At 34.4% G+C, this 23,879-nt stretch overlaps 3 protein-coding genes across 3 annotated transcripts; 2 read left to right on the top strand and 1 right to left on the bottom strand.

Moving 5' to 3' along the window:
• Positions 1-111: 111 nt before the first annotated feature.
• On the top strand, positions 112-5,303 carry LOC8287380. Its single transcript, XM_015715989.2, has 3 exons — positions 112-1,035; positions 1,891-3,793; positions 4,407-5,303. The coding sequence occupies exons 2-3, from the start codon at positions 1,907-1,909 to the stop codon at positions 4,740-4,742; spliced, it is 2,223 nt and encodes a 740-aa protein (XP_015571475.1). The 5' UTR covers positions 112-1,035; positions 1,891-1,906; the 3' UTR covers positions 4,743-5,303.
• Positions 5,304-6,467: 1,164 nt separating this feature from the next.
• On the bottom strand, positions 6,468-11,466 carry LOC8287381. The gene is made up of 9 exons (XM_002509760.4): positions 11,018-11,466; positions 9,394-10,705; positions 9,172-9,290; positions 8,868-8,992; positions 8,518-8,617; positions 8,259-8,336; positions 8,000-8,083; positions 7,466-7,551; positions 6,468-7,202 (listed from the first exon to the last, which is right to left on the bottom strand). The coding sequence occupies exons 2-9, from the start codon at positions 10,634-10,636 to the stop codon at positions 7,046-7,048; spliced, it is 1,992 nt and encodes a 663-aa protein (XP_002509806.1). The 5' UTR covers positions 10,637-10,705; positions 11,018-11,466; the 3' UTR covers positions 6,468-7,045.
• Positions 11,467-14,290: 2,824 nt separating this feature from the next.
• Positions 14,291-23,507, top strand: LOC8287382 (kinesin-like protein KIN-14J). Its single transcript, XM_015716026.3, has 22 exons — positions 14,291-14,655; positions 15,365-15,526; positions 15,628-15,782; positions 15,889-15,987; positions 16,253-16,577; positions 17,549-17,673; positions 17,823-17,906; positions 18,059-18,133; positions 18,280-18,372; positions 18,464-18,493; positions 19,126-19,467; positions 19,552-19,633; positions 19,734-19,829; positions 19,917-20,096; positions 20,248-20,354; positions 20,454-20,632; positions 20,841-21,005; positions 21,090-21,343; positions 21,469-21,632; positions 22,180-22,811; positions 22,907-23,010; positions 23,197-23,507. The coding sequence occupies exons 2-22, from the start codon at positions 15,415-15,417 to the stop codon at positions 23,256-23,258; spliced, it is 3,465 nt and encodes a 1,154-aa protein (XP_015571512.1). The 5' UTR covers positions 14,291-14,655; positions 15,365-15,414; the 3' UTR covers positions 23,259-23,507.
• Positions 23,508-23,879: the final 372 nt, after the last annotated feature.

The raw sequence follows: 23,879 nt of genomic DNA on the forward strand, positions 1-23,879 counted from the left end.
ATTATATTTTCTTCGATCTGTATTATATTTATAATAATAATTTTAATATATTTAAATATTATGTTCCGAGTACAGTCTCTGCCGTTCGTAGATTGTAATTAGCAATTGAAAAGGGCATTTGTGTGAACTAACACATTCAGATCTTCCAAGAGTGAGGAGAGTATAGTAAAATTAGCAGAGGGTGAGATCAGAAGATTTACTAATTTAATACATGAGTAATAATTTAATTATTGGGAAGTGTAAAATTAAATGCAGGCATCATATGTCTTTAAAAAATAAAAAATAAAAACAATTCCCAAAATCGTAATGATAATAATTTATATGCCAGTGATTCAGACACCGACCTTATTCAATCGTAAGAATCTGCCCTCTTAATTTAAAGAGAGATCGTCAGAATGCCAGAATAACCCACATCTTCAGTATAGTAGACACTGTTAAACATGGGCATATTAGTACTTTCATATATAAAGGTGTGGCCCTACTATATAATCACTGTCCAAAAGGAGTGATTAGGCAAATGCTAATTACTAAACAAAGCATTAATAATCATGGCTTAAGAAAATATTGCTTTTTTATTTTATTTAGACAAGAATAGTGGCTTTGCAGTTTTATGTCTCTCAGTGCAACTCTTTCTGATGCGAGAGAGAGAGAGAGAGTTCACTCTTTACTCACAGAGCTACTTGCCCACTTCTTCTTCTTCTTTTTTTTTTTTTTATTTACTTTGTCTTTATAACTAAGGCATGCATTTTCCCTCTTACATGACTCACTTTTTGTGTTTATAATTATGCTTTACTGCTATAGGTCCACTTCTTGTTTTTATTTTTGCTTTACCTTGTACTTCTCTTGATTCTTGGATGGTCCAAGTACTCTTTGGCTCATTGCTGACTGCTCTTCTTTAAAACGGGTTGTTGGTTTTCTCTCTTTCTTTTATAGATTCATAGCTTAACAACAGACTTGCAGCTCAAGAGATTTGATGGCTTATAGTTACAGCTTGTTGGGTTTATCTTTGAGTTCACTTCTTTGAGATCTAGTGGGGTATGGCCATTTTTTTCTAGCATTGCTTTTTCCTAATCCTTTTCCCAATTATGTTTTTCCTTTTTTCTTTTTTCTTTTTTTCTTTTGTTGTCTTAGAATGTAAGTGAAGATAAAGTTATTGGTAATCATTTTATATAGCCTTTGCAGATTTATTTTACCTTTTCTCTTCCCTTTTCTGGGAAGTTATAGAGATCTTTGGATTCTTTGCTGGTTAAGGGTTCCAGTTTTAGAATCAAAATTTATTTTTCTGAGGTTTTTGTTATCGCAAAATATATCATCAATTTAGGGTCGATGCTTTTGGAAGAATGTTTATTTATAAAGTTAAGGTCTTTGCACTCTCCAAGATAGAATATCAGTGACAGCTCTTTTATATGATTACTGCTTTAGCCTATTTGTGGTTTCTTAAAATGAGAATGCATCGGTTTGATATGTTATTATAGGTAGCTACTTCTTATACTAATCTGCGATTTTTGTTCTTCCAATAATGTTTTAGAGCTAATGGCCGTAGAAATGAATTAGATCTTTTAAAGGCAAGCATCTTTTTCTGTTCAATTGCTTGTTTTTATCCTCTTGTCACATTAGGTTATAAATTAACTTTGCCTCTTTTGTTGTCATGGTGTCTCTCTCTAGTGACAGAGTTGCCAGTAGATATTAACTGAAGTTCCATATAATCAATTTGCAGTTAATAGCTTTTATTTTAGTATCTTCTTATTAACTCTGGCTTATCTGGGTTTCACATCTTCAGGATTCTTGGGTTTGAGTAGATGCTGATTTCATTTATTGCTTATGGTTGGGCTTTTGTCTTTCTGATTCATTAAGACCCATTTATTTTAAAAGAATCTTAGCTGGTTGCAGAGTTGCGGATCTATCGATGGGGCTAGATATGGAGCTGGATTTTGAGAAGAAATGCACCTCAGATCAGAGTCCTAACACTGTTCTTCCTTGTCGAAAGTTTTCCAATGTTGAAAAGAGAAGAACAAACAATAAACCTCCACGTAAAGATAATTTATTGACAGCAAAGGAAGCTTTCATGGAGATAAGCTTTGGTCGATATCGTAGTTCCTCTTGCAAGACTACATCTAGACATGTTGGTCTAGAAGGTAACACGGAGCTGAAGCGAGGTTCCATTTATCAAAATTCTAGAGAGGTAAGGAAAATGAAGAAAATGGGCATTGACGAGGAAAGGAAGAAAATTGAATTGTCACAGGATAGTGACACTACCTTCTCCTTTAACATTGTTGACTCTTTGTGTAGTTCAAATGAAGAGAACTCACAAAAGAGATCTTCTGCACTGTGTTTGAACTCAAATTTGAATCCAGAATCCACTAGGAAGCCTTGCACAGAATCAAGCTTGTCAGATGACTTCTTTGAAATTTGTCCCAATTTGGATAAGAGGGAGAAACAATTGGCTGGAACTGTAAGAAGAGATTCTATTGAGAATCCAACCTTAAGGAGCGAGCAGGTTGTTGGTCCTACAAATGATGCTAATGATCTTCTTGATAAAGATATTGCTTTGACATTTCATAGATCACATTCTGTTAAGGTAGAAATGCCCTATTCACCATCTCCTTCAGAAAGTGATTGCTCCTCCAAAGCCAGCTCAAAGTCTCGGTTTAGCCCCATCAAAAAGATGTTTGATCCATTTATGAAATCCAAGTCCCTACGGAGTCCTTTGGGGTTTAAAGCAGAGCCTCGGGATGTCAAGATAACTGAGATGTCAAACATTAGAAAGAATCAGATATTGAGGAAATCTGTGTTGAATGACTTCTCACATACAACTGGGAAATCAGACATCGATTCTCTGCTTGTAAGGAAAGATCACCATAATTTGGCTGCAGCATGTTCACCAGTTCACCTACATGGTTGTCTCAAATTGGACAATAAACATGGCATTCCACATTTTGAGTTCTCGTTGGAGTGCCCAGAAGAAGTTCTTGTTGCAAAGACATGGAAAGCAAATAATGCTTTTAATTGGGTTTACACATTTCACTCTATTAGCAGTAGAAAGAAGAGTAATGCCAGTGGCTGGGGGCTGATTGATGGCAACAAGGATTCGTTGGTAGTGGGACAGATGGAAGTTTCATGCTATTTATGCTCAGAATTAAAAGATGTTGGGGAGTTTGACAACTCTATGGTGACAGAATTTGTGTTGTATGATATTGCACATGCAAGACAAAGTGTTTCTACACAAGATCCGGCTGATATCATTGAGCCTCCCAGTGATTTTAAACCAGGCTCATTTTGTGAAACTCAGAAGTTAAACAATGGCTCTGAACCAATAAAACTCAAACATCATTCAAAACGTGCTTTTGACACTGGCAATATTGATTCTTCAAATCCTTACCCATGGCCATCTGCAGTTTTACATGCAGACCTTGAGATTGCAGCCATTGTTGTTCAACTTCCATTTGCAAAGAGAGAGAGCCTGAAATACAAAAGAGGGGATAAGTCCAGTGATAAAGCGCATCGAAATCTACTTAACAATTCTATGAATGAGCACGGAAGAAAAGGAGGCTTCACAAGTAGAGAAAGTCCAGAAAAGTTGAAGGTGGTAATACCAACTGGGAATCACAGTTTGCCAATTGATGAAAATCAGGGCCCTTCTTCATTACTAAATAGATGGAGATCCGGTGGAGGCTGTGATTGTGGCGGATGGGATATGGCCTGTCCACTTACTGTGTTTGGAAGTCCTAGCATCAACTGTGCTGAAGATGTACTCCTCATAGATAATCAACAGCCTTTGGAGCTTTTCGTTCAGGTGAGCTTCTTGATTGGTGCCTTGTTATTATGATAATATTTTGGATAACTAGTTGAAACTTAATAGCTTAGCTGGAAGCCAATAGTCTCACTGGTAAATGATATATGAAATCAGTGAACAGATTCCTCTCTGTATGGCATATGAGTTGCCAACGGAAATTACAATGTTGATGTCTCTGGACAGACAAAGATATGTACTAATAACAGGTTCAACAAATTTCTTGTACTTTGTTTCTGTTATTCTTGTCGTCAGCCAGTTTTGGTTTGTGGAAGTCAGCCAGATATATCTCTTTTGTATAAGCAATTCTCATGCAAAATTGAAGTCAACCAATATACACCGCCAGTAACTCTTATGGTATTGGAGAAATTCTATTCACACTTCAATTTTCTCAATTCTTGAAATTCTTATAAAGGCCAGATAGTCCTGGAATGGCACTTTATGGAATGTTGCAATTATAAGTGGCATATGATCTGTAGCTGGCAATCAAAAGCTTTTGTATTTGCCACTATAACTTTTACTTGCACTGTTCTTACATGGTGCATAAACCTCTACGCTTTCTTGTTTAAATGACTCATCTCTCATTGGCTCTAATCATATTTTGATTTCTGTGCAGGGAACAAAACAGAAAATCCCAGCATTGACCATGAGAATTGTTGAAGAGGGAAAATATGCAGTTGATTTCCATGCACAGCTGTCCACGTTACAAGCATTTTCCATCTGTGTTGCCATATTGCATGGTGCAGAAGCCTCCAGTTCCACTGGGGAGGAAAAAAGCAAGCAGTTGCCACATTGCAATTCACTGAAAGTGCTTATTGAGGAGGAAGTGCAATTTCTAATTGAAGCAGTCACTAAGGAGGAGGAGAAGAAAAAGAAAGTCTCCAAAAAGATGGAAGATATCAAGAAATCCTATGTGCTTAATCCTCCCTTTTCTCCAATTGCTCGTGTATAGACTCAACCAGATTGCTTGATAATGCAATGGCCCTTTCCAAGAAACCCATATTTCCTGGGGTGATATTCATCTAAAAGAGCTTAGGACTACAGTACTGCAGTTTCTTGCCTAGGGTGGCTAGATCAGGAGGAGTCTAAATTCCAATGCAGCCTTCAGTAGCTTAAATGGTTGCGCTGAATATTTGACATTAGCCATTTCTTCTGCTGCTATAGGGTTACTGCATACGAAGGTGACAAATTAAGTCCTTAGATGTACAAGTTGATTTGTTCTTCCATTCTACGATTAGAATAGAATAGAATAGAATAGAAACTCATACTGTTCATATTGTAACTTGATAGCGAGAGAAAAAGTACCAATTCAATTGTTTAAGAGATAGGGGTCTTCATACATTTTTGTAACATATATGGGTATAAGGGTGGCTATGGGGAAGTAGATCCTGGATTTGGTGGTCAGATCAGAAGCTCGCATTACTATTATATTTTGAGCTAGGAATCAGAAATTTTGTCGAAAACTTGTGTTTCTCCAAAAATAATAATACAGTGGTTTATCTCTTGTCATGCACTACTATTACTAGATCAATAATGTTGTCGAGTTCTCCTGTCCAGCCAACAGCAATTATAGACACCTTGTCAGATGTTTCTGTCCTTTAAGGACAGAACCATACAGTTACCTTTTTGGAGGACAGGTTCTTGCTTACATATAATATATCTGGCATGGCACATTTTTGTCACATAGAGCATGCTCCATGATTTTTAGCACACTAATTCTTGCAACCTTTCTATTGTTTCCCTCCCTCAATTTGCATTCCAAATCTTTTATGGTTTCATGTTTCTTCATTATCTGCATGAAGGCAAACCTTTATTACAGCAAGTATATATCAAAAGCTTGTTTTTGTTTAATTGATACAAAAAAAAAAAAAAAAATCCACCCACCAAAATCACTTTGCGGTGGATCTGTCTGGTCCAAATAATTTGCCCTTTAAAAAGTTCTCTTCGTTCTTCCTTATCCACTCACTTTATCTTTTTCAAGAAGTGTCAAAGTCTGCTGACCACTAGGGCCATGGAATGACTGCTTGCCTTGGGAAACAAAAAAGGAGAAAGCACAGTAGAAATGGAAAAGTGAGGTTTTAGTTATAAAAGAAAAATCTTGAAAACAAATAATAATAATACTGAGATTTGAGAGTATTAATGGAGAAGTGAGGTTCTTTAGTTAGAAAGAAAAATTATAAATATGATTTTGAGCACGAATCTCTCCGACACCCATTTAGGAGAATATGCATCTTCCATGGTTAGTGATCCATGAAGACGCATACAAGAGTCCTATGAAATTACAGTTTGAGATCATTGTAAGGCAACCTTTGTTTCAAGATTTTTTATCAAAGATTTTGTCAGTTCACCATTCTTAGATTTTATGAACTTCTCTTCCTCAAGATTATAATAATATGAAATCTGAGAATTTACATCACTTTCCTGTCTCAGAAAGATTATTTTTTCTGCACGTTTTAAGAAATTATTTTTTTCTGATTATTAAATTAATAAATAATTTAAATATCATTTATTAATTAACAAAATACTATCAATTGCAATTATTTTTTATATTTATATTTTAAATTGTAACTATTATAAAAAGTATAATAACAATATTTTAGAGAGTGATAAAAATTAATGTCGAAAGATAAAATAATTTAAATTTCTTAATTCACGTATAAAAAAATAAAAAGTAAAATATTGGAGATTGTTTCCACTATTTCTTTATTAGAAATCTATAAAATCAAAATTACATAAAAAGTTAAAGCTTTTGTAATCTATTGAATTGGATAAAATCTAAGGACTTTAAAACCTCATTTCAAAGGAGGCCTGAGATTATAAGTAACAGATTTACAATGAATGACAAAAAGAATTAGCTTCAATCCCACATTTTGGGAATTCATCTGTGTATCAGTTTTAGACAACAACGTATCAATCAATTATACAACAGATTCGGTACTCCCGTCATCATCGCTATTCGCTACTAATAGAATCCTTTTCCAATGCTTGCTAACTTCGCCAATCTCGTTTCAGCGCCAAAAGAAAATGGCAAACCCTAAAAATTAGGGAATTCCCTGTTAGGTAAGGCACCCATTAAAGTTTTCTCTATACGCATGGAGTGCAGACCCATATGAGCTGATTGCTGAAGGGTATCTTGTTTCTTTATCTTTAATATCTGAAAGAGGATCTCTGAACACCATTCTCATATAATGGTGGATGCTAGGACAGTAATGAGGAACAGGATCTCTGTGATGCTGACAATGATGGCAATTGCAATTATTGATTTGAATCACCTCCCGCACATTCTTTGTTCAGATTTCTTTGAGCGCCAAATTGTGGAACTTCCAAAGAAAAAAATCCTTTGAAGGATTCATATGATGCAAAGAAGAGTGCTCCTTGAGACACATACATAACCAGTCTTGGAATTAATCCCCTGATCATGGAAACAAATTAGCTGTCTTTCATACTCGATATAGTTTTCCATTTCAGACTTGGAATTAATCAGTGTGCTCTAAATGGTAAAATTCATGATCTTTTTAGAACAAACAACTTTAGTGTTTTAATTTGCTTGTGGAGCTCACAGCAAGATGGTTATTGTTTTACAAAGTAAGGCTCCTCAACTAAGATCACTTAAGAACATCTAGACTTCACTGGTTTCTTTATTTAAACAGTGTATAAATCAAAACTAACCCATACCTGTAGAGGCCCTTCAGACCTTCATTCTTGCCTATTTCTTTTAGGGCATGAAACACGCTGTCATATTTGCTCATGGAACCAGGAATCTGCCAAAATCAACATATTGAGAAGATATACGATAATTACGGCCTAGCAGCCAAGGCAATATTTAAGGAATAAATAGCTAATTCAAAATTCAAAGCTCTGACCTAAGAGTCTAGGCACTCTACTACGTGAGCTTGCTCGCACGTACACACCTTAACATGAGTTACAATTACTAGAGAAACCTCTCATCCGTTGAAAAACTATTGTATTGTCATAAATACCTCCTTTTTGTTTTTTTTTTTCCTTTTTTTCCTCATAACAAAAGTCTTCAGGTATATAGCCCTTCCAGAAACTTGAGTATAGTTTAAAGCTTACCTTATGATTAGATAAAGGCATAAAATATGTGCGAACGGACACACTCGTTACCAAGACAAATAATGTACTTCTATCATTTAACTGGGTAATTAAGATATAAAGGTTCCACAATTTTAAATCAAATAGTTTCTAAACCTGTATCTGGAGTCTTGTCTTCACCACATCAAAAGGAGTTGTGAACAAAGCTGCAGTGGATCCAGCTAGTCCTCCACAAACTAGCTGCAGCAAGCAATTAAAGGTTTGTGAGTTTATCCTGTGTGATCAAGTCAATAATACTGGAAACAACTCACTGGCAACCAGCACCAATAAGCCAGACCGCCATGAAAGCTGATTGATAACACTAAAATAGGTAGAAAAATACACAACGGGGTGCTGGAAAAAGAGAGGAACAAACTGTTTGTAATGTGATGGGTTGGGCAGTGGAATTGTGTGATGGCCACATAAACTGCTTCAAGCTTTCATATGTGTAGAACTGCACAATGGTAAATAAATCCTAAAATCAGATGCTGCATCAGAAAGCAGAGAGCAGATAATAGCAAATACAACTCCAGGGATCAAATTGTGTAAAAATTTTAGAAGTTGTCGAACTGCTCAGCAACCTAAAATGGACATCTGAGGGAGGGGTCAAACATCTAATATGTAGAAGGATTAACCTTTATAATTGAGTGAGGAACATTCCGACAGAGTACAGCTCCCCAACCAGTATATAACGAAGGTAGACCGCCATTGCGAATTATTCCAACCAGTGCTTTCCTGCAAGGACATGAGAGTGACATGGAAATAGCAGACTATAAACAAGAAGCTGGAAGCACCATTGGCAGCTATGAAGAGTCAAGGATGTCAGAAAAGCATATAACATCCTTTAAGTGCAAGAAGCTAAGCTAACAAATGATTCCAATGATTGAGTAAATGTATATTGTGTGCCCTCCCCAATTGAATTCCAGTACAAAGTAAGCAGCATTGAACTTGATATACTAAGAATAAAAGGATATTAAAGGTATACCAGCAGTTATGATAGTGTGAACCGATTTGCATCTGCTGCTTTATACGCTCACTAGGAGTAAAAACAAAGGAAGTGGCAACGCTTGCAGATCCGCCTGCAATGCAATGGGCTAGAGAGTGATATTCCTGCAAAGGGAGAAGTGTACGGCCTCAAAATGCAGATAGGTATCACATCAGATAATATGGGTATCCATGCAGCAAAAAGTGCATTTCAATATGTTTATTTTCGCTTTTAATGAACGCACAAGGTAAAAGTAATAAAATGAATAATATACAAGAGAGCCGTAGAGAAAAATTAGTGTCACCTTAGAAAAAAGAGGAAGCAAAGATCCTTTAACTGATTCATATGTGAAAGTGTAAATGGCAGAAATTGGAGCTGAAGATGCAATATTGCTTGCAATTCCACGATAAAGTCCAGTTACCCCTGAAACTCTATCTTGTCAATCTACAAAAGGTTTCACAGGTGTATGCAGGGAAGCCAAGAAGACACCAAATGCAAGAAATTCAGTTTGACATACTGCTTTTACCTCTTTCAGAAACAATTGACCTTCCAATATCACAGATAGATTTCTGCTCCGTGCGATAAGATTGGGTAACTGTCTTTATTGTATCAACAGGATGTAGACAAAGGCTAACAAAGACCCCAGCAAAGGCGCCTGCATAAGCATGCTCTTGCTTAGCTAGGCCATAATGAGGTCTTTCACATGGTAACGCTCGAATATCCATTGAATCTTTGACCTCAGCAACAAACTTGGGAGGCTTCTTTCTTGTGTTTTCATCCATTGTATTATCACCAGCGATATGTTGGAATGTTCCATATGCACTTCTGTGTGGAACTAACACGTTGATATGATAATCAACATAAAGACTAGAACTCGGTCCCCTTGAAACACTACCAATTGTGTTACTATCATGGAGCGCCCCAAGGATACAATTGGAGCAGAGGGAATTGAATGTTCCTGTTTTCATTGCCACTTTCATATTATCATCCAATGATGCATCTTTTAATTTGAACAAATCACAATAGAAGTCAGCACTTTTTGAAGCAAAGTTATTTCCAGCATGAGTTGCATCCGTAGGAATGCAGCCTTCTGCATGGCTGATTGTACTTGTTAAAATGCAGATTCTATCGATTTTCTTGTCCTCAATGATTTTAGTGGTGCTGACAGGATACCAAGATTCAGCAGGAATTATATCCATCATCCAACCATATATCCTTTCCATGCCACATGTGATTGCTAAACTTGGAAGCCCCTTTCCATTCCAAGATTTATTCAAGTACTTTGTCCTTCCATTAAAAAACAGTGAGAATAATGGACGAGTACATCTTTTACTGCAAGGTTCAAATGTTGACATCTTCTGGGTTACACTAAGAAACTCCAACTTTGTCTGCACTGAAGTTGTGATATTACTATCATTCCAGACATCAACACTGAAGCAACTACCACCATCATCATCTTTGAACGCTCCTAAGTCAACGTCCACAGCGATTAGATCACCCAAGATTACATTTTTCTGAGAGCCACTAGTATTATGATCTGGTTTTTCCTTTACACGATCCCATATATGCTCCACTGCTGAGATGAGCTCTGTTGTGCTCAATAATTCAGGGTTCTTGGGTTCAGCACTTTGGTTTTTCTTCTGAGAATGTTTGGAGGCATGTTCTTCAATATTAAAATCAGCAACTCCAGAAGAACCCTTCTCAACTTTGTTCCACTTATATGTAATTGAAGGTCTATCGATTGGAGGAGGCTTCTTGCTTCCACACATTTTCTTATATTTATTATCATTCAACCAATTTCTTGCGCATTGCAGTATATTGTTACCATAGAAAAGCAACTGCAAACACAGATTGACAAACTGTATGAATTAAAATTTTTAAAAAGTTAACATAATTTGTCAATCTCAAATAACATTAATTATCAAACAAAGAAAGAAGAATTCAACAATCACATTCGCTAGAAGAATCTACATAGAATAGAACAAAATGAATAGCAAAACAGAAATTAAACTTCTTTATTTATATCTTCATACTTGTATTAAAAAAAAAAAAAAAGACATGACTGGACTAAAAGTTAATTCTCTTGTGATATTTTCTCGGCATCCAAACACAAAGTAAAGAAAAGTTGAAAAGCAAAGAGAAGCAGAGACCTGGATGAATTAACTTGTACCCGGCAAGTAAATAGCTATCGTAGAGTTTTCTTATTCATTTTCTCGGGAACTTTTTATGCAATGGAAATAAGTATAACTAATAACTAAAAAAATAAAAATTAAAATTAAAAAAAAAAAGGGTTTTAAGGGTTTTATTAATTAATCAAGAAATTCAAAAAGCTTGAAGATGGCTGCTGTCTGACGCGTGCGCCGTATGAAGATTGGAGATGCTGATGGAAATTTTCCAGTGTGGTAGTGTGTACGGTGTCGAAATAGTCTTTTCTTCTCTTTCTTTTTTTTTATTTATGGGAAAGTATTTTTTTTTCTCTTTTGGTCGCGCATAATGAATTTTGTTTTCTATTATTGGGCAGATTTTGTATTAAAATGATTCAATATGTTTTCATAATAAAAAGAAAAGAATTTAATAAGAAAGTCTTCATAAAAACCTACTTACGATTATTTACTTATTTAAAAAATAAAAATAAAAATAAAATTCAGCCTTCCAAATTAATTTATATATATTTCATTTAAAATCTAATCGTCATATATTAGATACTAATTTTAGATTATTTATCTATATATTATAGATATATATATATGAACATTTAAAAATTATTTACTTTAAAGTTGATTATTAGAGTGGTTATCCGTTTTGACAATTTATCCTCTTAATTATTATTATCATTAAACTTTTCTTCCAAACCCACCAATTGCAAAAGTTTTGATATCCAATTAATTGGTTTTAAGTCTCAACCATGGGGGAGATTGAACAGTGTGGACAACAGTAACACCAACAATCACCTGTTTCCAGAAGTTTCAATCACACGCTTGAATTATATAAAGATCAGTAGATGTAATGTAGAAGAGACTTTGATAACCGTTGATCTCGGTAACTTATGTAGTGTCTTAATGCCAACAAGCTTGCCCAGGATGCACATTCCGCCATATTCATTGACGTTGTAGTGATGGTTCGGATGATCTCTCAATAGTTTGGTCAACAAATGTCCCAAACATAATAGATTATATTTCTATTTATACAATAATTTTTTTGATTCTATAAAATAATATTATAAATCTTTTTATATTGTATTAATTAATAAATTATCTTTTTAAATTGTATAATAATTTATAATCTTAAAAAATACTTTATTAATTATATATGTAAATAATAAGTTAATTAATAAATATTTTTAATGTATTATTTCCACATTCGTTCTATTAATAGAATCTTAATATAATGTTAGTTTTCTAATAAAACAACCAGCCTATTGTTTTGTTGGTTAAAATAAATTTGTCTTGGATTAGGATGAAACTTTTATTTTTAGGATTCAACTTGGATTCATTCTTTCTTTATAAACTAATGTCACCTCATAGGCAAAGAAAAATAATGTTTAATCATGAATTTCTGGTGGTTGGATAAATATACTCTTATGTCTAGATTTTAGGATAAAAAATTAAATTATTGTGTATGACAGACTGATGTGTCTAAGTTGGTACTCGCAAGTGCACGAACTGTTCTTGTAGTAAAGTAAATTCACCACGAGATCGGTCTTTCAAGGAACTGTGATGCCAATTATTATAAAAATTAATTATCAACACAAAACAATAAAAATAAATTTAAACACTTTAAACCAGTATTTCGAGAATAATATTCATAAAGTAAAATAATAAAACAATAAATAAAAATACAATGGAAATGCAAATGCTTATGATTTAAAACTATATGTTAAAAATAATATTTAATATAACAATTTACTTAGTAATCTCCTCGTTTTACTTTAAACATAGATATAATGAATGAGATAGTGATGTATCTTTTCCTTTAGTCACTCAAACTAATGATGCAACTAAAATTTCTTATATCTACATAGATTGAAGTAAAATTAGTGTCTCTAATACATTCAACCTAAATATGTTCATAACAATTACTATTGCTAAATTAATATGATACTTAACTAACAATAATAACTGAAACTAATAAAGATATGAAGGTAAAGAAATCATTCATTAAATAAATAAATAACAAGATTCATACATGAGTAAAAAGGGCAAACTTAACACTTGCGAAAACTAGGCTAATATGTTTAACCCAATAATCATGGTATTAAATAAAAAGACATAAAACAATAAAGTAAAAGTTTCCTTTAGATCTATAATTTCTTCAAGTAGGAAGATAATCGATCATCACTCTCCACTTATTGAAAAGCTTATAAGATCTTAAAAAAAGTAATGAAAACTAAATTAAAGTGTTTATGGAATAACTGTAGATAAAATAATGGTGGACATATGTAGAAAACAGATAGGAAAAAGTTCTTATCCTCCTTCTAAAACTATATTTGCAGATATATATATCGAGAAGAGTTAATATCTAATATAAATCTATCTAATAAATAAGATTTTAAATATATTTATTTCCACAAAATAATATCTCATAAATAACTCTTAATATAAATTCTAATAATTGTACAAAGTGATTAAAATGTCCTTTAGCCTTGTAATCTTTGGCTAGACTTTGCAAATAGCCGTTTATGTGTCTTAATCTTTGATCTTAACACAAACACCTTCAATTAAATTTCTTTTTGAGTATTTAATTTCATATTTTTTTTCTTTTGGCTAATATTATCTGAAATAGACGCTTAAACTTAAGTGAGATAAAAACACATATTTTCACTATATTATATATAGAAATATATTATTAAAACTCTAAAATACTGTTAAGTATTTATATATAATACGAACATATCACACATGTACATATGGAACAACCATATCTGGATTTCAAGCTTGTAAACTGGTCAAATCTGAAGAAAACAATGATCATCATATTCCATTGCTAATGAAATTAGTTAGTTATTTTAGTTATGTTAGTTACTTAACACCAAAACAGAAAGATATGGTAAATCGAAATCCCAAACAAACTTTTTTTCCTTTTCTCTTTTCCAAATTTCCAAAGGAAAGGCTGCTTACATCACCAACAAGCAAACAATAATTAGATGATGCAATCATGAATCATCACATCATGAGTTAATTTTATAATACATTTGAAAAAATCCATCGTTTTTGGTTGGTTAATTCAAATCCAGAAGAGGACCTAAGCAAGCAATGTCAAAACGACAAAAGCTACAGAGCGGGAATTTCACTCCAAATTTAGTGGGGAGTGGGTCCCACTTCTCCTGTTTGCCGGGACCACTTTCCTTAAAAAAAAAGGAAATTTTGAAACAAAAATCCATTTATTTTTAAAAATATTTATTTAAGGAAAACAAAAATATTTCATAACAGAGAGACAGCGCAGTTTCACTTGTTTTCCAAAATCACCAGAAAAGGATTTTCTAATAGTTTTCTTTTCTTTTCTTTTCTGACGCAAAAGAAAAGGAAAGAAAAGAAAGCGAAGGAAAATAAAAAAAATCAACTACAAAAAAAAAATAAAAATTTCTCCTTTTTATCTCTCGCATCTTGAAACAAATTTTTCAAAAAAAGATAAAGAAAGGAGACATCTAGGGATCTTATTGTACTTGTTTTGCTTATGGATCTTAATCTGCATTGTATCATTTTTGAATAATCTCAGTTTCTTCGACTCGATCTCGATTTCTACGTAAAGTCTGCTCCTTCACGGTCTTAGGCATATTATGATTCTTCAGGTAGCCTACATTTTGCCCTTAAACCTCAACTTCGCGTGAAATTTAGGGCTTTTATTTTCTTGATTAGATCTGGTGGGTTTCCCGCTGCATAGTGCATTTCGGATTTTGTCCAGCATTTTCTATGTTGGGGTAATTATGAGCTTTTCTTTAATTGAGAAGATTTTCATTTAACAATGTTAGAAAATTTAAGCTCATTTAAGAAAAACAATTTTGTAGTTTTATTTTTATCCTTATTATTTATTTTGTTTCAAAGTGATATTTTTTTCTGTTTTAGGAAGGAGTATAGAGAAAGAAAAGAATCTATAGCTATATATTTCTTTTTGGTTTGTTTTTAATGTTAACTTCTTTTTCTACCCCTTTAAGCGAATTCTAGCGTAAAACTGAAAAACATTATCTTGCAATATAGTACAATGTTGTTATAGCTAAGATTCCCAGTGAAGAAGTTTTTTTCTATGCTTTATTAGGAAGTATTTGGAATTTTATCAGCGCCTGTCTACTTTAATTACTAGGGTGGTTGTGCAGTGCAGTAGAGATAATTGTGCTTTATTTTTTGATCAATTATGAATTTTATTTTTGGAGAATATAAAGTTCGGTTATCTTTTTTGTGTTGAGTTTACTGGAATGGTCTTCTAGTGATTGATTAATTTTAGGTTGGCACTTTCTTTTTGAAAGGAGAAGTTGTTTAATGTGGTGAACTTTTTAATTGTAGCTCTGTCTGGTAATTGATTTGCTGAAGGAAGAATTCTGAGTCATCTTGCCATGAACATTCAGCAAGAAATAAAATTTGGTAGAAAGGGAGTGTATGATACCCTAAATGGAAGTAATGGATTGGAAGTTCACGGAAAAGAAATGCCTGAAGGCATCCTTGATGGTAAGAAGAGTTGCTCTTTCTAAACAAACACAAAGAATACCTATTCCTGATTCTGATTAATCTCCTCTCTGTCTTATTTGGGAACTTTAATTTGGTTTTAGGTAACTTACAATCATTGGTCGAGTGGTTGAACCATATGATTCCTCATCTAAATTTGCCTTTGGAAGCTTCAGAGGAAGAATTAAGGGCATGCCTGATTGATGGCACTGTTTTATGTAGTATTTTGAACAAGCTGAGTCCTGGTTTAATTGAAATGGTTTGTTTACTTTCCCATTGAATAATTTACATCATGGTTCTGCCTCCCTTGCGCTTTAGTTTTTATATATTGGAGATGTTTTTCATTTTTTTTCCTTTATTTTCAGAGAGGCAACATTGAGCCTGGACCTGAGAAAATAAAAATGTTTCTGGCAGCAATGGATGAAATGGGATTGCCTAGGTTTGTAATTGCTGACATACAGCAGGTATGAAAATTTTGAATTAAAGCAGCCCAAATACTAGCCTTTAGACATGCATTTCACCATCCACATATGACTGCAGTGGCCCTGTTACCTCTATCTCAGTGTAACCCCTACCCTCCCCCTTGATTTAGAAGACCTTGTTTTTGGGTTTTGTTATGCTTTTTCCATATTAAATTTTCTTTTCTCTTGGTGTGGACTGGAAAAATTAAAAAACTTACCACTAAAATTGTTTCAGTTTGACTCGTACATAATATGAGATACTTTGCAGGGCTATATGTTACCGGTTTTGCAGTGCCTTGGCACACTCAAAGCACATTTTGATCATAATGGTGGGAAAGAGAGTACACGCAGTCATTCAAGAAGGTTGTGGAATCTATTGTTGGCAAATACTAAAGGGGTGCATCAACATGCGAATGCATTGACACATGGAGAAGAGAAACATCAGTGGGAAGTAGAGTCTTCAGAAGGAATTGATCGTTCCCAGGGGCAAGCATCGACACGTGGAGAAAATTCTGCCATATATAGAGAAGGGAGGCAAAGAAATTCTGTTGATGACAAATACCAACGTGGTGTACATCGCCCTGTTATCTCAGGTGTCTTTTTTTCTAAAGAGAAGTTAAACTTGGATGGATGAGATTTGCTAATCCCTACTTGCATTATAAGAGCCGATTTAGTATATGCAACTGCATTAGCCTTGTCTTGAGACATTTATTATTTTCTGAATAAGCATTATTTGCCAACTCTCTTGCTAGCTCTTTTTAGATACTGTGTTTAATGCATTTTCTGTTGGATTTGGATTGATATCATCCTTTCATGTGCTAAAAAATGGCATATATTTGGGAAGTTTATGTTTCAAACTTCAAATGCTATAATTTGAGAAGCAAATATGTAGAATAAAGATGCTATAGGTTGAAAATATTGTTGAGAGTCAAGAACATATTGTCAAACGTTTTTATGACTATTTGTCGGAACATGTTCTCCTTTGTTCTTTTCATAAGGCATGTCAACTGAGCTAAAAATTTCCTGCAAGAGGCTGGTTCATTTATCTTTCGATAAGATCAATTATGAGGAAAATGAAACTGTTTGGTCAATGATACAATCTCTTTAGTCTATAAGTGGAACATATGTTGTTCTACTGCCTTGTTTCACAAGCTTATTGTGCTTTGGCATGATGAAAACCAAGCTTAAAGTTGAAATCCAATTTGGAGAAAAAATTGCTCAAGGACTGAGAACAATCTGAAGAATTGCTTGTCTCTTCTAGTCATACATTGGCGAATTTTTAGTTAGGAAATGGTAATCTGTTTTCCTTGCCTAGGACTTGATCTGTCCACTGTTATCGGTTTGGGTTATTGTTATTAGGCAAGGACCAGGTAGAGGAATTGTAAAAACTGGCCTTGTTGCATGTTGGGCTGTCTATTCTGTGTCCTCCCTTTACATTGTAGGCCTCAAGTAATTGACTATCCCATTCTTCTTTACCATTCTTGGATTGACTTCTCTATGTACATGGTTATATTTAAGCTTATTTGCTCTTACCTTTTGCCCTTGTCGGTGATGTCTTTTCTAGAGCCGTCTGCTTTGCTGCATGATTCTGGACACAAGTTTTCTGATGAGTTGCCACTAAAGCAAGGGCTTTATGGTGATCTTTCGGATTCTAATATTTTGGAATTGATGAAATCAAATGGTTTGGATGTAAGCTCCTCAACCCAAGTATGCTGATTTCAGAAATTTTAGCCACAATATGCACCATATAAATCAACTTGAACTTTGATGTTGATCTGATTACTATTTTTTATTACTATTACTATTATGATTTTTTTCCTGTGCAATTGCTTTTCCAGAGTGCCTCAACTCGAACATTGTTCAGTCTAGCAAATAGGATATTGGATGATAGCACTGAAAGGAAGAATGGCCAGCTTCAGCATGTATGTCAGTGAGAGGATTTTTAAATGTTAAATTGATGACTTTCATAGATTAACACAGTACTAAATTAATTATATCCATAATTTTGCAGTATGCGGTTTCTTTTGTATATCTAAGTAATTTGTTTGTAATTTTTAATACTTTGTCATGGCAGATGACACGGATATTGAAGAAAATAGTGCAAGTTATTGAACAACGATTTTCAACTCAAGCAAACAACTTGAAAGATGTAATATCTTGAAATTCTCTCCTATACTGTATCTCTTTCTTAGTGCAAATAATATGTGCACACACACATATATACCCATTAAGTGATGTTTGTGTACTCCATTGCATGATTTCACTCATGATGCTTGTCTTCCTGCATGGTTTCAGCAAAACAATCTTTACAATGTTCGCACAGAGAAGTACCAATCTAGAATAAGAGTACTCGAAACCCTTGCATCTGGGACCACTGATGAAATTGAGGTACTTTGCCTGCAAGTTTGAAGTTCTTGCTTTAGCTTTTATGATTCATCAACTTGCATGATTGATTTCTGTCCATTTGTGAACTTCATAGGTACTATTGTCACATCTACAACAGATAAAGGTGAGCTTCATTATCTTATCTGTAATTTTTATATGTAGCTAAAGAAGCATATAGTAGTTGTTATTTCTTTGTTGTTTTTAATGCCTGTTTGGGGTTGTTGATTCTTACAAAAGCAGATTTAGAATGTTTTTGATATAATATATAAACTGATTTTTTTCTTTGTGAACTACTTCTGTCAAACCCGCTTTTGAAAAAAAAAATCAATTTACCTGTTTCTCTAAAAACAGTTTTTATTGCTGGACATGGTTATCAGAGTCTCTGGTGAAGATATGCGGCTCTGCCATGAACTCATTTATATGTATTGTTTAAGTTGTAAGATAGTAAAGCTTAATTGAAAATATTTATTTGAGTTGTCTTTTTCATTTTTCTTGTTAAATTGGTTTTATATACATCAAGCATAACATACCTGTATTTGACAAACTTTATGAGGAAATTTTTCTAGGTGCTAAATGAACTGCAAGTTATCATCCAAGATTTCTTTTTCCCTATGTTAAATTTTTAAAAGTTCACAGGTTTGTAGCAAATAGATTGTCATCTTTCTCACTTGATAAGAAGAGGACTCGCTAAGACTTAATTTGTCTATGCTGTTGTTATTTCTTATCCTGTCGATTAATCTCTTTTCTGTTTTGCAGATTGAGAAAATCAAAATAGAGCAGAAGGAAAAACTTGAAGAGCAGGATCTTCGCAGGTTAAAAGAAGAGAAAAATCATAGTGATATCGAGAAATTAACGCTGAAACAGGAACTAGAATTAGCCAAGAAGACACATGAAGAGCATTATTTACTGTTAGAAGACCATGCTAAGGAAACAAAGGTTGAATTGGAGAAGAAACTTAAGGAACTTGAGAGCCTTCTAGCAGAGTCAAGGAACAAGGTGGAAGAACTTGAGTCATTTTCTGAATCCAAGTCTAAAAGGTGGAGAAAGAAAGAGGGCAAGTACCGAAGCTTTATGGATCATCAATTTAAAGCTTTAGAGGTTTGTTTTTATCTTCATGTTTTTAATCTACTTTGCATTGATACAATGGTATGATGTACTAAATTATGAGACTGCTACTGTTAGGAATTAAGGGCTTCGTCTGAATCTATAAAGCATGAAGTCTTGAAGACAAAAAGGAGTTACTTTGAGGAGTTCCAATGCTTGGGTAGAATTGATTTTTCGCTGTTCACTTGGTTTTCCATTGTCCGTTGCTTTTCAAATGATTCAGATTTCTTCATGATGCATATAACCTTTATCTTGAGCAGGATATAAGCTGAAAGGACTAGCTGAAGCTGCGGAGAATTATCATTCTGTGCTTGCAGAAAATCGAAGACTATATAATGAAGTTCAAGATTTGAAAGGTGCGTTACTTGGTATAATTTCTTTTACTTGTCCAGATCTCCAGTCTGCTTACTTGTTGCTTATGTTTGTCTTGTCACTCTTTATAGGAAATATTAGAGTGTATTGTCGGGTACGGCCTTTCCTTCCAGGACAATGCAAGAAGCAAACAACCATAGAATACATTGGTGAAAATGGTGAATTGGTTGTTTCAAATCCCTGTAAACAAGGAAAAGACAGCCATAGACTCTTCAAATTTAACAAGGTTTTTGGTCCAGCAACTAGTCAAGGTGAGAATTTTTGGAAAATATAATTGTTGAATTTGCTGTACTCTCTCTCTCGCCTCTTTTATTTTGTTGTGAAGTGTTTATCAATTGTAACACTTCTATTGAGATAACTTATGCAATGCATATTTCTTTGGATAATTGTCATTGGTTTCAGAGGAGGTGTTTTTGGACACACGACCATTAATTCGATCTGTTCTTGATGGATATAACGTCTGTATTTTTGCTTATGGACAAACTGGCTCAGGGAAGACTTATACCATGGTACCAAGCTGATCCATAGCCTTTCATCTCAATTAATTTGGTTTGTTTGAAATTTGAACTTCAATTTTTTATGTTGTTTTTGGGTGTATCCATTTCCAGAGTGGACCCAATTTATTATCAGAAGAAGATTGGGGGGTCAACTATCGTGCCTTGCATGATCTTTTCCAAATCTCTCAGACGAGGAGAAGCTCAATGAGATATGAAGTTGGTGTACAAATGGTTGAAATATACAATGAACAAGTTCGTGATCTACTCTCAAGTGATGGCCCTCACAGAAGATATCCTTGACTTTATTCTTAAACATTTGTTATTTTTGTGCGTATTATTCCGTGGATGGGATTTCTACCCTCATGGAATGATATCATGTTCTTTTTGGTGTATAACCATTTTCTTTCCAATTAATTGTCTTATCAAATTAAGGATAGTTTTGCTCCAATTTATCTTGATTTGATGTTAAAACATTTGCATTTTTCTTAACTTGCACACACTTGGGATTTGGAGTACAACCCAACCAAATGGCTTAGCTGTCCCTGATGCTAGCATGCGTTCTGTTAAATCAACTTCTGATGTTTTGGAGTTGATGAACATTGGGTTGATGAACCGAGCTATTGGTTCTACAGCTCTCAATGAAAGAAGCAGTAGATCCCACAGGTTGTCTTTCTAATATTGATCATGCAGCAATGGTTTGACACAATTAAATGTATTTGAAGATTTTGATTCAATACTACTTTGCAGTGTTCTCACTGTCCATGTCCGTGGCATGGATTTGAAGACTAGTACTGTTTTGCGTGGCAATCTACACTTAATAGATCTTGCTGGCAGTGAAAGGGTGGAGCGATCTGAGGCAACTGGAGACAGGCTTAAAGAGGCACAACATATAAATAAATCACTTTCCGCCCTTGGAGATGTGATATTTGCCTTGGCTCAAAAGAGCGCGCATGTGCCATACAGAAATAGCAAACTCACTCAAGTGCTGCAAAGTTCTTTAGGTAGTAGTTTCGTCTTGAAAATATGACTTGGTTTTATAGTGTACAACAATGTGAATTTAGTTATGTTCTTTTGTTTTTCTTTCTATAGCAATTAATCCTGTATATTGTACCTTTTCACATTCTAGGTGGTCAAGCAAAGACACTCATGTTTGTCCAGCTCAATCCAGATGTGGATTCCTATTCTGAAACTATTAGTACCTTGAAGTTTGCAGAAAGGGTTTCCGGTGTTGAGTTAGGCGCTGCAAGGAGCAACAAAGAGGGAAGGGATATTAGAGAACTTATGCAACAGGTTGTAGGGTTATTATTTTTATCACTTCATATCACCATTGATGCTGCTGGCATCTGACATATTTCCTTAAATCCTCTCCAGGCTAGGGATAACTAAAGACAATTACTTTTAAATGTAATTCTGCATGTAACAATGAGATAAGGAACCTCTCAACCACTTCCCAGGCTTGCTTAGACTTGGTCAGCACTGAATTTTGTCTAAACTGATGAATTAGTCGCCTGTTTTAAAACATTTATTTCTCATAGCTTGGCGATCCTTCAGTGCTGCATATATTTATAGCACTTGTCCCTATAGCATCTTTTTTCTTTTTTTCCTGCACTTCCATGAAGCACTAGTTGCTTTTACGTGATTAAAACTTCCATGAATAGCAGCATTATAGACATGACCTGTTTTCATACCTATGCCATGGTCTGCCCATTCTGTCATGTTTAGAGGATAAATATGCAACCAGAAGTTTTCCAGACTGCTTACACTCAAGTACCCATTTAATACTGTATTTATTCTCTGATTTCTTTTATGATTTGCTAATTTAAAGTGAAAATTGCAGGTGACATCCCTGAAGGACACCATCACAAAGAAAGATGAAGAGATTGAGCGGTTGCAGCTGCTTAAGCCTAATATCGATGGCATGAAGCATGGTATGAACCTACATAGGAGTGCTTCTTCCTCTCCAAGAAGACATTCAACTGAGAGTCCAAGTCATAGCCCTAAGGCAACTGGAGGGAAAGGGTCAGGAATTGAGAAAGGGGCTTCAGACGCTGATAATAGTTCAGAGTACAGTGAGAAACGTTCTGAAACTGGTTCTCTGCAGTCAGTGGATGACTGCAGACGTCAAAAGGGATTTTTGCAACAGTCAAAATCAATGGATGACTTACGACTTCAAAAGGATCTTCTTCCTCAGTCAAAGCCCAGAAAAGATGCTGGTCAGAATTCTAAAGAAGATATTGATCTTTTGGGGTTTGGAGATGGAGATTCTGATGAAAGATTAAGTGATATATCTGACGGTGGTCTTTCAATGGGCACTGAAACAGATTCTGTAGAATTTACTCTTTTCCCTGAACCTGCAAAATCATTCGACTCCGCAAGACCATTTGAAGCTCCCGAACCAGCAAAATCACCTGAAATTGCAAGACCAGTTCAAGTGGCAAAGCCAACTGAGAGAGCAGAGAACACAGAAAAGTGAGTATTTCACGTCTATGGTTCTATGAACCTTTGGTCTTTTACTTTGCTGGTGAATTAAATGCCTTGACTGTTATAATTCTGTCCCTTACCAGACAACAATTTACATCTAAGCTGCCGAGGCCCCCACAAAAATTGGCACAGACAAGATTGTCACGCATGTCATTGACTAAGAGCGCCACTCCAAAGGCTTCATCAGGTAAATATTCATAACTACTCTTCCTTTTTCTACCTCTTTTTTTATAAAAAAAAAAAAAAAAAAATTTAATCTGTTATCAAATGTTTTTGTACACTCGAGCTTTTGAACTGTTTTATTATCTTAAATAGTCTGAAAACTACATTCATGTTGATTGATTTATATTAGCAATTGCCATATCTGTGACAGCTCCTAGGAAAATAGCACTTGGTAGCTCCTCCGCAACAAGGCCTCCAAAGCGTTGGCAGTAAATCTAGAGGATTAACGATGGTAAAAGAATTGACAGTTACTGTAGCTTGTAAATTCTAACTTTTAACATATTGCTTCTCTCTAGTTTAATTCTTGCTTCCATTTATCCCATTCCACAGAAATGTTTTTACTTGGAAAGGGATGACTGGAAACTTCTTATGGTGTAAAATGTATATACTCACGGATCATAGTGTTAAGCTCGTCGCGTTTCCCCACATTTAATTAATCTTATTTATGTTGAATTGCAGTCATGTTTGATGGTCTGTAAAAAAGTATATTGTGCTATCTCTAACTAACTAACTGCAATGCGACTCACTGTTTTACATCATCCATATAGTACAACTGCAAACAGTCAACTGTGTGCTAAATACATGCATTTAAAACTTGTTAATCCTAAATTAAGAAGCAAAGTTTTGCTTCATAATCATAATAACTTCTAACTTTTCTTTTTGGCCGAAATGATAATATAACAATAACAGTCATAGGCAATTGTGATTAAGGAAAATAATTAGTTTATCTATTTATCTATCCATCTATATATTAAGCTTGAAGCATAGAATTTTTTATTCATCTATTCTTTTTCTCCTTTTTTTTTTTTCTTTCTCATGATTGGCCTAAACAAA

The sequence above is a fragment of the Ricinus communis genome, chromosome 5 (assembly GCF_019578655.1).
Source record: "Ricinus communis isolate WT05 ecotype wild-type chromosome 5, ASM1957865v1, whole genome shotgun sequence".
NCBI lineage: Eukaryota > Viridiplantae > Streptophyta > Magnoliopsida > Malpighiales > Euphorbiaceae > Ricinus > Ricinus communis.